Source organism: Pteropus vampyrus, unplaced genomic scaffold (assembly GCF_000151845.1).
Source record: "Pteropus vampyrus isolate Shadow unplaced genomic scaffold, Pvam_2.0 Scaffold2, whole genome shotgun sequence".
Taxonomy (NCBI): domain Eukaryota; kingdom Metazoa; phylum Chordata; class Mammalia; order Chiroptera; family Pteropodidae; genus Pteropus; species Pteropus vampyrus.
Window position 1 is genome coordinate 15,594,442 of NW_011888783.1, and position 12,817 is coordinate 15,607,258.

Consider the following 12,817-nt stretch of genomic DNA (forward strand, 5'->3'; position numbering starts at 1 on the left):
TTTCCCAGGACACAAACGGCAAGACCAGTCCAAAGGAAATCCTTTCCAAAAGATCTCTACTGCATTGAAGGTGGTCAGGCCCCACAAAAACATTCCAGTGCCATTCAGCCCCCCTCTTTCTTGCTTTCCATACTTGCCTAATGAGGCCTCCAACAGGGAATTGTTCACCCTGAAATCGAAGGGCCTCGGGGAAAGAGATGGGAGAAGGGGACTCCCTGGCCCTTAATATGAGAAACAAAACAAGAGAAAACAAGTCACCTTCTTAGATGAAAGCAAACGGTGAGAAATCATTGATTTTGTCCTCTCAGTTTGGGTCTTGCAGCTTGCTCCCGTAATGAGAAATTTTTACACGTACTTCTGGGCCATCTCTACGTCTGCTGAGTAACAAGTAGGCCAGGATGTGGTTCATTTTTGTGAGGTTTATGGCATTCTGCTGCAGACAGAAAAACTGCCGCCTGGGGCCTAGCTTGCCACCCAGCTTGGTATAACTTGGTTCTCTGGGTTCCACTAAGAAATGGAATTCTCGAGCATGAGATGAAGTAATCATTTCCTGCTTAGGCAGCTTCAATTGGAAATGCCTGCCACTTGCCATTGTCAGCAGATTTAAGGTGCCAAGGTCTCATAGGAAATTCTGCCCCCCCCCCGCCCCGCCCAATTTCCGCAAATGATGCTTTGAGAAATATCTGTCACAACCCTCTTACCCTCGGGTTTTGGTTGTGTCCTAGTCTGCAAAGGCTGCCATAACAAAGTACGCAGACTGGGTAGCTTAAAAAACAGAAATATATCATCTCATAGTTCTAGAAGCTGGAGGTCCGAGATCAAGGTATCCACAGGATTGGTTTCCTCTGACGCCTCCCTCCTTGGCTTACAGATGGTGATCTTCTCCCTGTGTCTTCACATTGTCTTTCTTCTCTGTTTATATCTGTATCCTAATCTTCTCTTCTTATAAGGACACCAGTCATATTGGATAAGACCTCATTTTAATTTAATCATCTCTTGAAAGGCCCTATCTCTAAATATAGTTGCTGAGGTGTTGAGGCTAAAGACTTGAATGTACAAATTTGGAGGGATCAACAGTTCAGCCTGTAACAGGTATTGTGTTTCTTCTTCATTTTGTCCAGGAGAGAAGATGACTCTGAGCATCTCTGTCCTGCTGTCCTTAACTGTGTTCCTTTTGGTCATCGTGGAACTGATCCCTTCTACCTCAAGTGCTGTGCCCTTGATTGGGAAATACATGCTCTTCACTATGGTGTTTGTCATAGCATCCATCATCATCACTGTCATCGTCATCAACACACACCACCGCTCTCCCAGCACCCACGTCATGCCAGAGTGGGTGCGGAAGGTGAGTGAGCCAGGCCCCTGCAAACTCTGCACAGGGCAGCCATTGCCTCGAGGACATCTGCAGGTCTCCCCTTCACTGTGGCCAGTGGAATTCTGGCTAACTCTGTGGGTACTTAGAACCGAAAGTCCTGTCTAGGCTGTAGAAGATTTTTGGAAGGAACTTTCTTGGGCCTCTTTCTAGGGATAAGTAACTCTTGCAGCCTCCTCAGAGAGAAAAGAAAAACAGAATTAACAAGGCTCCCTCCTAATTCAAGATTAAAGAATCTCTTCGATTAGAGAAGACAAACGAATCACTGTCTTTTTATTCAAATGCTATGAAATTCTTGAGAATTCTGTTTGTCTTCCAATTTGTGAACAGGTTACTTATTTTTTTGCTGGTAGAATCTGCTGAGAATAAGGGCTAGAGATGGAAAGGGTTTGACAAGAGTTTGTCAATGTGAGTTTTGGTGAGGAACTTGGTCTCAAATATTTACATTATTGAAAGTCAAAGTGTGTTAACGTTTGAAATGTCTAAGTTTTCAATAAAACTTCACAGAGACACTAACAGCCAGGGTCTTTGGTGCAAAAGGCAAGAGATTATCATTAATTCACAGAGAAACTACTACTTGTAGTGGTTCTTTTTTTGGGGGGGAGGGCAGGGGTAAGGGGGGCTGAAGGAGAAACAGCCCCTGTTTCTATAAAGACTGTTAGATGACTCCTGTCAAGACTTATATTGCATTTCTTCAGAAACAAAAGACTAGTCTACAGCCATGCCACCTTGAACAAGACCGATCCCATCTGATCTCAAAAGCTAAGCAGAGTCAGGCCTGGTTAGTACTTGGATGAGAGACCACCTAAAGACCAGGTGTTGTAGGCATAAAAAATAAAAAATAAGGGATTGTAAGATGACAAAGTCCTCACAGTCTGTGAGGTCAACCAAGGGTTGCCTCGCCAAAAACAAAAAAAAAACAAAAATAAAAACAAGAAACAAGAAACGAAAGAAAATAGTCTAGCTGTTTTGTGGGGCCAGAACCCTACATATTTTTCAGCCTGAGAAACCCTTTCTTTAACCATAAGATCATGAGAACACATGGCCTTGAAGGAAGTAGCTATCTATAGCAAGGTTCAGAAGCTTAAAGCTTTATTGGTTTCTTATGAGTTCGATAGCTGTGCACAGACTCCCTCCAGTGGCAAACTGCTCACATGACAGAAACATCACTGTTAACCATAGTAATTTCACAGGCCACAGGATATGTATGAAGGAATCTTTGAGAAAATCTAATTAGTATAGTCTTTTTTTTTTTGTTTAAAGACAAAGAGGCTGAGGTCCAAAAACAGCCAAATGACTTGCCTAAGTTTACACTGCTAATTCAAAGTCAGAGTTTGATGCTTGCCCCGCTGGCAATTATTCTCATAAATGGATTTCTTTTTGTGTTAGGTTTTTATTGACACAATCCCAAATATGATGTTCTTCTCCACAATGAAAAGACCATCCAGAGAAAAACAAGACAAAAAGATTTTTACAGAAGACATTGATATTTCTGACATTTCTGGGAAGCCGGGACCTCCACCCATGGGCTTCCACTCTCCCCTGATCAAACACCCCGAGGTGAAAAGTGCCATTGAAGGTGTCAAATACATCGCAGAGACCATGAAGTCAGACCAGGAGTCCAATAACGTAAGCTCTGTGGTTTGAAACCCACACCTTTGGGTTTAAATGATCAGATGCTGGAGCATAGATGGATGGGTTTGGCTTGATGGGTAGGTTGGCAGTAAGAGGCAGCTACTGACCTAAGATGTGCCTTAGTAACCAACTCTAGGCCACCTTAGTAAGACATTGCATTGTGAATGATCTATTCAGAAAATAAAGATCATGATACTAGCTAAGGGATGTTGAGGGCTTCGAGACCTACAAATTGAATGGGCCATAGAAGATGCATAGCTTGAACATTCTAAGTCTAATGACCACCCTAAAAAAATTCTCACGCTTTCCTCTTCCCAGGCGGCTGAGGAATGGAAGTATGTTGCAATGGTGATGGACCACATTCTCCTTGGAGTTTTCATGCTCGTCTGCATCATCGGAACCCTGGCTGTGTTTGCAGGTCGGCTCATTGAATTAAACCAGCAAGGATGAGCAGAAAGCTGAGCTGAGTCTTGCTCTGACCCAGCACTAGGCAGAGCAGAGAAAGGTGGGGAAGACAGGAAGAATTATCTACATAGATATAAGCTCACTTATCAAATATTTAATTTTCTGTATTTATGATTAATGATAATGATTTACATTTACATAAGGTTATGGCCTCAAAGCGTTTTCACATTACTTCTCTTTTCAAGCCTGCTCTATCTGCCTGGAGAATGAACCCTTTTTAGTAAATGAAGTGGATTGCCACAAGAAGTGTTCATTTCCAATGGTGTCTGAAAGAGTTTTGCCCAGAATAACTGAAGTTTTCTGTTGGTTTCTTTTTAAAATTTTTTTTAAAGCAAAGAATGTATCCTTTGCTTAAAAGCCAGTTTTGTACCTACTAGGAAAGCCCTATTTACCAGTTCCCAAAAGTTAAAGCATTTAATTCAGAGAGAAAAGAAGCAGTAGAAAGGAAACAGGTAATTTCCAGAATGACCATCAAAATGCAAACTGCATCAAAAGTCCATGCTTTAACGTAAATTTCTAGAACTGGGAGGTGAAGGGAGGGTTTTCCAGTCTAACACAGCATCTGAGTTTGACGCTCAGGACTTGAGAGAAAACAGGTCCTAATCTGTACTAAGTGGAAGGGCCAGGCATTGTGGAAATCATCTCACGTATACAATTTCTTTAATCGTCATAACTCTCATAATGTCCCTATTTTACAAATAAGAAAACTGAACTTCAGGAGAGTTAAGTTCATTGCCCAGAGAAGCAAGTAGAAGAACTAAGATTTGAACCCAGACCAAATCTGGATTCAAAGCAGCCCCAGGCTGGGTCAATTCAGCTGCTCATTTGCTCTCCTGGCCACCCCTGACTCGATGTAGGCCATTCCATAACACTGGTCAGCGTTTTTGAGAGCTTCAGTCTTAGTGTCAACCATCTTTCTGCCTTCCCAACTAAACTTTCTTCCAACCGCCCCCCCCCGCCCCGCAAATTCTTATCCCTAAAAGAGAGAAAATTATTTTTTCTCCATAGCAACCTTCTAACTGCAATATAATTTACTCAGAACTAGAAAATGTGCAGCCCTGGGCTCAGATCACCAGAACACATCGGACCTACGTCAGTGTCAGGGGAGAGTGAGGAATCGCACTGCTGAGCATCCTGTCTGAACCCAGGTTGTCTCAATCTGCTTCTCCATGGGGGTCTCTATCATACCCAGGGCAGGAACGAGTGCCTTCATTTTAGAGTAAACTGAAGGGAAAACACTTTGATAGTTCCTCAAAAAACTAAACATAGTATTATCATATCCAACAATTCCACTTGTAGGTATATACCCAAAAGAATTGAAAGCAAGGACTTGCACAGATACTGTATGCCACTGTTCACTGCAGCATTATTCACAATACTCAAAAGGTGAAAACAAGTGTCTGTCAGCAGATAAGGAAGTGTCACACACACACACACACACACACACACACACACAGAGGAATATTATGCAGCCTTAAAGAGGAACGAAATTCTGATATATGCTACACTATGGATCAACCTTCAAAACATGCTAAGTGAAATAAGCCAGATGCAAAAGGACAAATTCTACATGGGTACACTTATATAATTTACCTAGAATAGGCCAATTCATAGAGACAGAAGGTAGAGTAGTGGTTACCAGAGCTTAGGGGAAGGAGTGAGTTATTGCTTAATGTGTAGAGTTTCAGTTTAGCATGATGGAAAGTTTCCAGAAATGAACAGTGGTGATGATTGCACAACACTGCGAATGTACTTAATGCCACTAAATTGTACACTTAAAAATGGCTAAGATGGTCAATTTTATGTCATGTATATTTTACTATGAGCAAAAATAAAAAAATGAAAACAATGGTAAAAATGATAAATTTCATGTTATATACGCTTTACCACAATTAGAAGGAAAAAACAGTATTTGCTGTTTGTCTAATACATCATACTTCCCCATGACTGACTATTGATTCAAGAACTTAAAAATCATTTCTCTTCTTCTCACTTTAAGGATAAGAAAACGAATGCTCAGAGAGGTGACCTCCCTCAGGTCACAGAGCTAGTTAGTGACAAACCAGGTTTCTTAATGTCTGCTTTTGTACTATTTACATCAAATAAGCCAACTCTTCCCCAAAACAAGGTCCTCCAGCAAGTTTCCCATCCTGCCCTGGTTCTGGAAGCCACAGAGTTGGCCTGTGTGGATAGAATAACATTACAGCATGTAGCTCCATCAGGCTCTAAATGTCTGTTCCATCAATCTGTCTCCAAGTGAAAGATTCTCACCTTTGGAATCTCTTCTCTAGTTAAGGCCTGGTCCCAGAAGGCCACGTAAAGGTCTACCAATGGATGAATAGGTAAACAAAATAGGTAAACAAAATATATACTTGTGTGTATGTGTATATGAATATGAATATTATTCTTCAGGCTTAAAAAGGAATGAAATTCTGACACATGCTACAATAGATGAACCTTGAAAACATGATGCTAAGTGAAATAAGTCAGAAGCAAAAGGATAAGTATTGTATTATTCCACATACGTGAGATTCTTAGAGTAGTCAAATTCAGAGACAGAAAGTAGAATAGCGATTACTAGGGGATGGGGGAGGAGTGAGTTATTGATTAATGAGTACAGAGGTTCTGACTGGAATGATGAAAAAGTTCTGGAAGTATAGAGTGGTGATGGTTGTACAACCTTGTGAGTATACTTAATGCCACTGAATTGTATACAGAAAGATGGTTAAGGTGATAAATGTTGTGTTATGTATATTTGACCACAATAAATAGTGTTTTTTTAAATCACAAACTGCTCCTTTCTTATCCTTGAAAATGTTCCCTAGGATTGTGTGAAAATGGGGCACCGACTGAGAAAATAGTTTCCCCTTGGGGGAATATTCACCTCTCTCTTTCCACAAACACCCTTGAGTGTCGCTCCCTCCTAGAACCAAGCCCCAAAGTATTTTCCCTCAGAAAGTTAGCCTGAAGAATACAGCAGAGAAATTGCCCCACTTCAAATTTAAATCATTTAGGGGCAAGTGACCCACCCGGCGCCCGGAGGCCTACAGTGTGAGGGAGAGCAGTGAGCAGAATGAGGGGCTCCCTGTCTCTTCTCAACCCTCGGGGTACCCCAAAATTTCTTCCCTCTCTATTAGCCAGTGAAGGCCCTACTAAGGTGTTTTATAATCGTATATGTTTTTTAGCCAGAAAAATAAACCTCTTGAACAATCTTTATTTTCTGAATATCAACTTAACAAAATATTTTTAAGCCTGTTTCCATCTTCCTCTCTATAGCCTTTTGCTATATACCACGTATCACTTTATAGTATTTTCTTGTGTGACTGTGTGATTTCCACTCCTAACCTAGAATCTTTCCAAAGGAAAAAATTTGTATTTATGTTTATATTCTCAAGTATTAGGTAAGTATTTGAAAAATGTGTTGAATAAATTAAGAGATAAGTGAATAGTTAAGCAGCCTAAATTGTCTTTAGAGTTCCCTCATTCTCTAATCCTACCTTGGTATGACTGGTCCAAACAAATGCCTATGGCTTTAGCTGTGTCGGTATGAATTTCTTACTCGTCTGTGTTTATCCATATTATCACCATAGGCTTCACAACCTAAGAATATGCATAATTCTAGGACAAGCAGGTCTGTGAACACTTCTTGCACATCTCTATAAAGGCAGCTACTCCCATTGCAACTAAGGCGTGTCACTCAAATCTTATCCACCTTTAAAGGTCCTTCTCAAAGGCCTTTGCCCCCAGGAAATCTTCCCCACTCCTGGCTGCTCATGTCTTGTGCTCCTTTTGATTTTCCTTGTCATATATACTGGGCCCAAGATCTCCTGTGATGGCTGCTTCACTAATTATTTTATGATGAATGTCAATCTTCTGTCTTCACCGAGCCTGTCACTCCCTGAAGAAGGAAGTTGGGGTCGTGCTACCTGTACTCCCTGTGGGAACTTTGGAAAGTTACTTAACCCTTCTGAGTTTCAGAGTAAAAAATGTAAATACCGACTCCAGAGCACTGGAAAAAGGGCTGACGCTCTGTGGGTGCTCCTTAAATAAAACCCTCCAAAGACGATGTTCTAAGCAGCTTTGTATCCTCCATCAAGCCCAGGACAGGCTTGAGTGCCTATTATGTGTCCACAAATATTTGTTGAATTGAATTTTTCTCTATACATTTTTATTGAGATATTCACATACCATAAAATTCACCATTTGAAAGTGTACGATTCAGTGGTTTTTCATCTGTTCACAAGGTCGTGTAACCATCATCACTATATCATTCCAGAACATTTATTTTCATCAACCCATCTCCGTTATATTTCTTTAAAGCTTTGTTTAGTCTTTAATGAATCAAAGAACATTTTGGTCTACGGTCATGCCACCCTGAACACACCCTATCTCGTCTGATCTCGGAAGCTAAGCAGGATCAGGGCTGGTTAGTACTTGGATGGGAGACCACCTAGGAAGACCAGATGCTGTAGGTGTAAAAAAAAAAAGCACATTTTGACTACATGTCATTAAATATAAGTATTCTACTTTATAATCACTAATAGTATTTACTATAGGTCAAACACTATTCGGAATGCTTTATAAATAACAAATCCAAACTGATAAGTTTCAGCAGCAGCAGTATCCTGTGTTACTAAGAAACAAGAAACAAGACAAGATGAAGAAACAAGACAAGGAAGGAACAGGAATCTTGCCCAAGGCCACACAGCTAGAAGGAGCAGTGCTGAGATTTGAGCCCAAGACATCCAGAGTCCACGTTCCTCACCACTCCTGCTACCTCTAGACCAGAGCATTATGATTTAACAACCAACCAACCGAAAACAAGCAAACACATAACCCTTAGCATTAAGAGCCCATTTTCTTTCTCTCTATTTATCACAGTCAACCTTGGCTGTGATTTTTTTCTAAATATAAAGGAATTGTCCACTGCTGGCCCTAGTCTAGATTTTGTAGGTCACAAAAATCAAGAAGGCCTGGTTTTCACCCTCCAAAAGTGAATAGAGGGAAATAACAGTACAGGTAGAAGGTGACACACAAACACAGGTATTCAGACATGGAGACTCTGGCCACTGGTGATGGCAAAAAGCTGGGACTTGTTATTACAAAAAGAATCATAAATAATGAAATAGTTCTGGGAAGACCAAAGGGATTATTTTTTCTCTTTAAGATGAAATTCAGATTTCTTAGCAAAGGTTGAATTTGGTCATGAATTGGGCAAATGTTCTTTCACTTTAAACTCTTTTATTTTATTCACAGATAGCTATAAACACATTGATCTCTGTTTACCTTAATAATACTACCTCCCACATTTAAATTATCTATACGTTGTCATCTATAAGGGGCTGTTTTTAGATGATAACAGTACACATTTTATTTGCTAGAAATGATATCTCTGAAAAATAGTGTGTGGGTTTGATTTTGGTAATTCAGGTTTTTTGTTTTGTTTTGTTTTTTAAGTGTAAAGCAATAGAGAGCTTGCCATGGGGAAAAATTTGTAGAGAATTTTTTAGTAAAGCAAGAAATTCTTTAAAATTATATAATTACTTGCTGATTTTCCACCTAAGTTCTGTGTTCTTATTTAAGACACCTGAATTTTGGCTACTTCGTAGTCTATTCTTTGCAGCTCTTTGTAAAAGAAATTGCATGTCCTAATCTGAAGGCCTGGACTCAGTCAGCATCTCTAGGCTTTGACCTCGGTGAAAGCTCAGGCCCTTAGAAATGGCTATTGGCGCAGATTTGTTGCCCATGTATGAGGCCCTGAGGCATTTTTATGAGCAAAGCGTCCACCACTGGGAAACCCTGCATTTATTTAGGGGCTCTGAAGAACCCTCCAGCCTGGTCTAGGGTATCTGTTTACAAAACATTTTAAATGTTTTAACATGTTTTGTAAACAGATACCCTGGTCTAGGGTATCTGTTTACAAAACCCCACCCCCTACTAATCATATAATTTAGGAGAAATTCCTTTTAGAAAATAATGCACCACCGATAACAATTTCATTGTATTGTGATAGGATTTTTTGGTTGGTGGGCTCTTTTGGGAGAGGGTGGTTAAAAGGCACAATATATGACATTGTAATTTTGGACGAAATGGGCAAATATAAAGAAATGCTAATTTTGGTTAAATAAACTAGGCAGCAGCTCCCTCTTGTGCTGAAAAATAAGTACTGTGGCCACTGAATTAAAGTGTGGAAAACATCCCTTAAATAAAACTTGTTTTATCTAAGAGTTTTTCTCAAATGCTTTAAGTCTAAGAAAAACATAGTGCTTCATAACTCTTTATTTTAACTGATACATCCACTGCCATTAATATTTACTTAATTATTGATCACTTACTGGGTACCTGTCACTAGAGATACCAAGGTGATTACTGCTGCCCCCAATTGCTCACATGGTCTTGTCCACCTGGGTGCCACTTTTCCCTCCCTGGTCCCCTGTCAACTGTGACCACCCTCCTCAGCCCCAAAGCGAGTTATCTCATGCCTCTCTCCATCTTCTTCCCTTATTGGCCAGTAATTTTCGTGTCTTATCGCCTGAGTGGATTGTAACCTCTTTGAAAACAGAACCTATGTCTGATCTACTCTTAATTTTCCCACAGCCCCTCATGCTGCATGTGTCTAGTTAGTATCCAAATGCATATTTGTTCAATTTAATTTAATTCAACCAAAACAGAAAGTAACAGAGCTCCACAGCTAATTAAAAAGTTTCTTATAGAGAACTGTATTTCCGCTACTTTGTACACATAACACCTAAAAATAGAATATGTAGCCATTGTTTTGATGCTACCAAAGTGCATGTTGAATTTTTCTCATCAGTTTCTGTGGTATAATAAGGCCACCGGTGGAAGATAAGATTTATTTTATCCTAGACTCTATGGTGTCAGAAAGAATTTGCTCCATCACCTTCTTGCCTGTCATGACAGGATGCTAGATTACAGAGGTTTTCCCCGTAGGCACCATGTCAGGTACCTGAAAATGAACGCCGCTCTGGCCGAGCCACTTGGGGTGGCCGACATTCTAAATCAGTGCTTCTCTGACTTTGAGATTTCACATAAAGTATTTTTAAAAACATTTTTTCAGAGACTGACATGAGGTTGCCAATATCTTATTTTGCTAACTGTGCACAGTTTTTTAAATCATCGTTTATTATGACCTTTGCTTTATGAAAAACAAAATTTAAAAGTAGGAAGGTCATAATCTCAGAATAAAGAAGTTTCTTCGATTGAATACATTTAACTCTAGCTCTAGACCACACACTTGGATCAAGAAATAGGAGAAAGGAAAGTGGAGAATGGACATGAAGGCACACACCTGACATCTTCTGCCTACCTTTTTCCTCTGCTTGATTCAAGAGTTCCTTTTCATTTGATAATTCCCTCACTCAGGTTTGCTTTGTAATATGTGAGAATGATCAAAAATCATGTCCCCGGAACAGAAGCTAGAATGGAAACCAGCTAGTGCCAAAACCCACAGGAGGGAAAGGCGGGCAGAAGATTGGTGTCAGGTGTGTGCCTTCATGTCCGCCCTCCACTTTCTCCAATTTCTTGGTCCAAGTATGCGGTTTGGTTGGTAGGACAGTAGGAGAGTGTGCGGGGTGGCCCTGTATGGGCTACGGGAAAGATGGGGAGAGACGGAGGAATTGACCTCACTTACTGAGAGTGGCATTTCTCTCTTTTGACCACCAGTATAACAGCAGAGTAAGAGCTTGTCTCTTGCTTTGCTTTTACGAAAGGCTTTCCAATAGCCTGTTCTGCCTGATTATCTTCACACACAAGTGAGCCACCTGATCTCAGGAAGGGGCTGAGATTGGCTTTCTTTCCCTCCCACTCCAGGACTCAGAATAGAAAGGAGAAAGGCTCTCAGTTGTGCCTTTGGGGCACTGAAAATGCAACTCCTCACCTGGACCCCTACCATTCCAATCTCTTCTTCATTTTCTCCCCCCTCACCCCCAAGCATCCTGTCATGACAGGCAAGAAGGTGATGGAGCAAATTCTTTCTGACACCGTAGAGTCTAGGATAAAAGAAATCCTTAATCTCTTCAGTAAACCTCCAGGCCCTGAAAAGGTCCAAGTGTGTCTTCATTTGCTCCTCATCAGATCTTTTAGTCACCTTTCCCTCTGGCTTCCCAGGGTCCTCCGTCCCCTTCTGCCATCCTGCTTCACTGTCATCTGGTTCCTCTTCCCCTCCTTCACCTAAGGCCAGCTCCAAAATAACCCCGTGTCTATTGGGGAGAAAAAATTCTATGTAACAGTTTGTTTCTCAGAGGCAATCCCTTTAGTTCCAACAGAGTTTTCTCTTTATAATTTAACTAGCTGTGACCTAACACTCTTAAACAAGAATTGCCAGTTAAAATACATCCAGTTAAATTTGAATTTCAGAAAAATAAGTACATCCTATGCAATATATCAGACAATCTTTCTTTGCTAAATACGGCAATTCTGTGTTAAGCAGATATAACAATAAAAATGACACTGTCACTCACGGAGCACCTAGCACGTGCCCTTTAACTAGGGAGACCATATGTGCCACTTTGTCAGGGACGCCGTGGCCATGCCGGAGGTCCTGGTGTCCCATCCATGCCCCCAGGTGTCCCACTTTGGGTACTTATAATGCATCTTTCATTTTAATTTTAATTGCCATGACTATCCTATGCAGGAGGTTTTGTTGTCTTCATTTTGCAGACAAGGCAATCGATTTTCAGGAGAAATAAATAATTAATGTAACGTCATACTGGAAGCAAGGAAGTGGCAGAGCCAGGATTCTGGTGCAGGTCCGGCTGACTCGAAGCCCTTCTTGGCACCGATGCTGCCCCTCTTAGGAGGGAGGCTGTGGAGCTGGTACAAACAGAAGCCCTGACTTCCGCAGGGGCTCCCCAACTTAACAGGGGCTCCCCACCCCCCTTGAATAGTCATGGTCTCTTCCTTCTGGACTCGGAATCAAAACTGTGCTCAAGATTCTTCTCCGAGCAGTGAGATCTCCTCACCCCGCAATCTTGCTGAAATAGATGAAACCTCTCTGCTAACCTCAAGGAAAGAACCCAATGGGGTTTGGGGAGACTTCATACCTTACAAGGACATGCTTCTTGTGGTGACACCAGAGTCACCAAGAGGAACTGTGAGAATAGGGTGTTAGAGGCGACAGTGAGATAGGAATGACAGTTGTCCTTCCTGCAGTCCCAACAGCACCGTTTGGCAGGCCCGGGACAGACAGAGGACAAGGAAGGGCTTTCTCTTGGGTCATTGTGTTTATAACTATTCTTCTATACTTTCTTTATCCACACAGTATACCTGGAATATGCACTCATGACTAGCCACTCCGCAAACTTGCTGGTGAGCTAGATAGGGGGG

The 12,817-nt window shown here is 41.1% G+C and overlaps 1 protein-coding gene and 1 pseudogene across 1 annotated transcript in view; both read left to right on the plus strand.

Annotated features, from left to right (window-relative positions):
* Positions 1-3,701, plus strand: part of CHRNA1 (cholinergic receptor nicotinic alpha 1 subunit) — a 16,539-nt gene extending 12,838 nt beyond the window's left edge. Inside the window, exons 7-9 of the mRNA XM_011357247.1 lie at positions 1,122-1,345; positions 2,762-3,001; positions 3,326-3,701. Coding sequence (XP_011355549.1) covers positions 1,122-1,345; positions 2,762-3,001; positions 3,326-3,457 — 596 coding nt within the window. The 3' untranslated portion in view covers positions 3,458-3,701. The remainder of the gene's footprint in view (positions 1-1,121; positions 1,346-2,761; positions 3,002-3,325) is intronic.
* Positions 3,702-7,828: 4,127 nt separating this feature from the next.
* Positions 7,829-7,947, plus strand: LOC111739352 (annotated as a pseudogene).
* The last annotated feature ends 4,870 nt before the right edge of the window (positions 7,948-12,817 follow it).